Source organism: Trichechus manatus, unplaced genomic scaffold, assembly GCF_000243295.1.
Source record: "Trichechus manatus latirostris isolate Lorelei unplaced genomic scaffold, TriManLat1.0 scaffold00282, whole genome shotgun sequence".
In the NCBI taxonomy this organism is placed as follows: Eukaryota; Metazoa; Chordata; class Mammalia; order Sirenia; family Trichechidae; genus Trichechus; species Trichechus manatus.
The window spans coordinates 700839-705285 of NW_004444218.1; the positions used below are offsets into that span (position 1 = coordinate 700839).

Consider the following 4447-nt stretch of genomic DNA (forward strand, 5'->3'; position numbering starts at 1 on the left):
GAGGTGAGGCGCATCTGTGTCCACGTGGCCCACAAGCCCGAGGCAGGCAGCTGCACCAGAGCACGGAGGGCTCAGATGGGTGGCGCCTCCGGACCCATGGTGCTGTAGCTCATTGCTGACGGCGCGTGGTCGCCTCACTGGAGGACACTCTGTGAAAGGTGAGGGCGTGCGGTCACCTCACTGGAGGACCCTCTGAATGGTGAGGGCATGCGGTAACCTCACTGGAGGACATTCCGTGAACGGTGAGGGCGTGCAGTCACCTCACTGGAGGACACTCTGAACGGTGAAGGCGTGCGGTCACTTCACTGGAGGACACTCTGTGAACAGTGAGGGCGTGTGGTCACCTCACTGGAGGACCCTCTGAATGGTGAGGGCGTGTGGTAACCTCACTGGAGGACACTCCGTGAACGGTGAGGGCGTGCAGTCACCTCACTGGAGGACACTGTGAACGGTGAGGGTGTGCAGTCGCCTCACTGGAGGACACTCTGTAAACAGCGAGGGTGTGTGGTCACCTCACCTGTTCCCAGGTGTCACAGATGCTTTCAGTTGCTCATCTTGGCAAAGTGCAGCCAGCGTTGCTTCCTCCCCATGGCCTGGGCTTTACAGAACCTGAGACCCTGCTAGACCTCTGAGGCCAACTTTGAAGGTGAAGTTGGGAGAGCATGCAGGTTGGCCTCAGCCCTCTCCAGCTAGACTCTTCCCTTTCCAGCATCTCCCAGGACTATTGCCTCCTTGTACGGCTGCTGGGGTGATCGGAAGAACAATCCGTCTTGAAAGCTTTGCCCTCCTTTGATGTGGACGACTGTGTGCAGAGGCCCCCTGTCAAGCGCCTCACCACACATCACGCCAACCACTTTCATTCTGCAATTTCTGGTTCCCCCTTCTGCTTTAACTTTTAAATTCATTAACACAGTAAAACCAGCTCGGGACTAGAACATGCCCCATAAATTTAAGTCTTAACTTCCAGCAGCTGTTTCCTGAACAAGCCTGGGTAGACCAGACAGACCTGGGCTGGGCCAGCAGGAGGAAGCTGGGGTGCAGGGAAATCTAGGGTGGTGCAGGGCCACACCAGGAGGGTGATGAGGGGAGCTGCTTTGGTCAGGCTAATAAAGTTCAAGCCACAGCAGGACTGGACCCCCACAGAGAGAGGTGGGCACTACCAGGTCTCCTCTAGGCTCAAGGAGCAGGAGGGACGGATCTGAGCTGACACTCTCCCACTAGGCTCAGCACAGGCTAACAGCCCTGCTGCTGGGCCAGCCACCAAGTGAGATGGCTGTGACACGGGCTGCACGAAGACTCAGCTCCCAGAGAGGCTCAGCCTCTAGTCCCTAAATATGAGCATCATCTGGATGACTCAAACACACTGCCACCCAGGCCAATGACTCCCCAGGCCTCAGTGGCCTCCACCGGGCAAGTCCACCCATCACAGCACAGGGTGTGGCCCCACTATGGACAGCACCTGCCTGGCCACCCTCTCCCAGAGCTTCTGTGAGACGGGGCAGGTCAGACCACCGAGAATCTCCTCTGTACCTGGCACAGGGCTGACCTGGAAGAGGGGGTGGTCCCGTGGAAGCATACAACTTGATGCGTGACTGTCTCGCCTGTGAGCCCGTGTGGATCCCACCTTCCCCTCCTTCCCTTGGCTGTAGCAGCCTGCCAGGGTACTCACATGTGCCCCTCCTTCCCGCACCCTGCAGGGCTCACCCCCAAATCCCTCAGGTCCCTGTCCAGAGATGGTGTTGCATGGAGGACAACAGGCCAGCCTCGATCCAGGGCTGTCGCCTGGCCCAGTTCTTTCCTGCCACAGCGCTCACTCTGGTCTTAACCTCCATTCTCCAGGGACGCCCTGACCTGCTTACTGCCACATAAAAGGACACATCCTGGCCTCACTCCGCTCCACCTCTCCCAAGCACTCCAGGCACTAGCAACCCCAACCTTCTGGACGGCCTCTGGCCTCTGGGCACCAGGCTTCCTGGAGCTCTCCGGTGATGACCTGCTCCCTGGCCCGCACCCTTGGCCTTGCTTCGTCCCTCCCCTGGAAGATCTCGCCATGTTGTCCCCATGGCTGCACCCAAAGTGCAGTGATGCCTATAGGGCCCTGCTGGCTGCTCAGCCAGCATTCCCGCCCCTTCCCAATGTGTCTGGATTTTCACCCAGGTCCACCTCTCCCTGACTCAGACCAGCACTTCAGGGACTCTGACCACTGCCTGTCAGGGTGGGCCTAGCCTCTCCCCTGGCACGAGCAGGTGTGAGCGAGGCAGGCTTGCGAGGGCTGCTGGGAACGACTTCCTGCTTTCAGGGGCCCAGAGTGATGCGGCCTCTCAGGTGTGGTGGGAGGTGTGCATAGGAGGGCAGTACCAAGGGGCCCAGGTGCAGGCAGAGCCCTGGGGTTCAGCTGTGCAGGCCTCTCTCCAGTGAGGAACCAAAGAAAGCCTGTAAGAGAGGCCAGGGAACTGGGCTTGCCTCTGCTCGTAGTCATGCTGGGGACACACAGCCCTGGCCAGAATCCTGTCCCCCTCACAACATGGCTTTTTGAAGGAGTTGGTAAGTCTTGGCCTTCTGAGGTTCCCTTGCTAATGGGACTCCTCACATACTCCCAGGAGCCAGTATGTGCCCAGACCACATTCTGGGGCCTGAAAAGCAGAGGACACACCCAACACCTCAACCTCTGTGGGTTGCCCCTCCAAGACAGGACCTCACCAGAGCCAGGCCTGGACAGGAGGCCACCACTCCACACACTCGACTCCATCACATCCCCACACAGGGGCTGAGCATGCAGGGGGCCACCCTATGCTGAGTGCTGGGGCCAGAAGCCCAGATGTGGTCCAATTGCTCCGTGTGCCATGTGAGATGGTCAAGTCCGAAAGACACAGAGGGGAGGCTTTGAGCAGCAGTCCGCTCTGCCCCAGGCCTCTGAACCTAGCTCCCAGCAGTCTCCCTGGCAGCCTGCAGACCACCACTCGGGGCGTGACTCCATGGGTGTTTTCCACACTGAGTTTTCTTTTTTTGATTAATCAGTTCCTTATTTACCAAATTCCTCTGAGTTTTCACAAATGGGCTTGAATACTCCTGGACTCTACATGGCTTTTCTCTAGATGGACAAGACGTGACTGCTGTTAACCCAAGGTCTGGGAGAAACCCAAACCATGTGAACAGTTCACACACGCCCACGCCCCCTCTTCCTGCGTCGGCCCTGTGGACCGGCCCGTGGCGCCCCGCCTCACAGTGATTAATTAGTCGGGGATCTGCAACAACTCCTCTTCATGCCTAAATATTTTTTCAGCCTATCAGACTGTTAGTGCAAAGCAGGATAAATGACACCAGGTCCGGCGCACTGACCTTCAGGGACTGCTGCTCATCCAGGCTCCAGACAGCCAGAACCTTCTCCGCAGAGCCCGAGACGCCCCTGGCCTTCTGGGAGTCAAAGTCAAGGCCCATGACAGGCTCCGTATGGCAGGTGACGCGGCTGCACACCTTCCTCTCAGAGACATCCCACAGGGCCACAGATCCATCCTCGTAGCCGGCCAGCAGGCGCGGGCGGGGGCTGGAGTCGGCCTGCTGGGAAGAGCAAGGCATCAGCTCAGCACGCAGTCCCTCCTCCTGGAAGGGTCCTGTTGACCTTTGGGGTAAGGAGCTCTCCCTTGGATGTGCGCCTCTCCCAGCCAACTGCCCTCTGTGCTGCGTTCGCGGTCTGGCAGTAGCAGGTCAGAAGCGCCTCACCCCCAGCACCCTCTCAAGGCTGACACCATCAGCACAGAAACACCACGGGGGCTGGTGTTGGGGGGAGCCCAGGAGGAATGTGAATTGGAGGATGTAGAACCACGACCCATCATCCTGCCCAAAGGGTCCTCACTGCCCTGGTCTGGCACCACCACAAGGGTGCTGCCTGACACCACCTCCCCTCTCATGCTCCAGAGGTGTGTCGTCCTGCCTCCTTGCCCCCACAGCCCTGAGACTCGCAGCCTTTCCTGGCTTGGCCAGCTACCTGTCTAGAACTGCCAACCCAGAAAAAATCGCGAGCCCTATCACCATGAAAAATGAAATTTCTGTGCTTTGTCAATGTCTCTGCGGCAGCTCCCTGCCCCCCGGTGAGTCGCCACGACGCTAACGGGTGTGAGAGGAGCTCCAGCCAGCCCTGAGCTATTGTGATGGATGAGGGCCCGGGTCAGAGGGCCCAGCACCCCGGGCAGACACCTCATTCATTTCAGCCCCTGAAACAACTCCAGGAGAGGCACGTCACTGGATCACACATCACAGCAGAGCAGCGCGCCCCTCCCCGCCCGAAGAGTGCTTGGTTCTGGCCCCAGGGCGCCCTGTGCTCAGTCCTGGGGCACTCTGTGCTCAGTACCTCATCCTAGGAGTGTGGGGTTGAGAGAAGGCAGCAGGGGCTGAGTCCTCGGGTGCCAGCAATGGGAAATATCTGCAGGACAGGCCCAGGTTACCTCCC

At 59.1% G+C, this 4447-nt stretch overlaps 1 protein-coding gene across 1 annotated transcript in view; it reads right to left on the minus strand.

Moving 5' to 3' along the window:
* Nucleotides 1-4447, minus strand: part of GNB1L (G protein subunit beta 1 like) — a 77139-nt gene that overhangs the window by 12985 nt on the left and 59707 nt on the right. The window contains exon 7 of the mRNA XM_023725057.1: nt 3340-3558. Within this exon, the coding sequence (XP_023580825.1) occupies nt 3340-3558 (219 nt within the window). The remainder of the gene's footprint in view (nt 1-3339; nt 3559-4447) is intronic.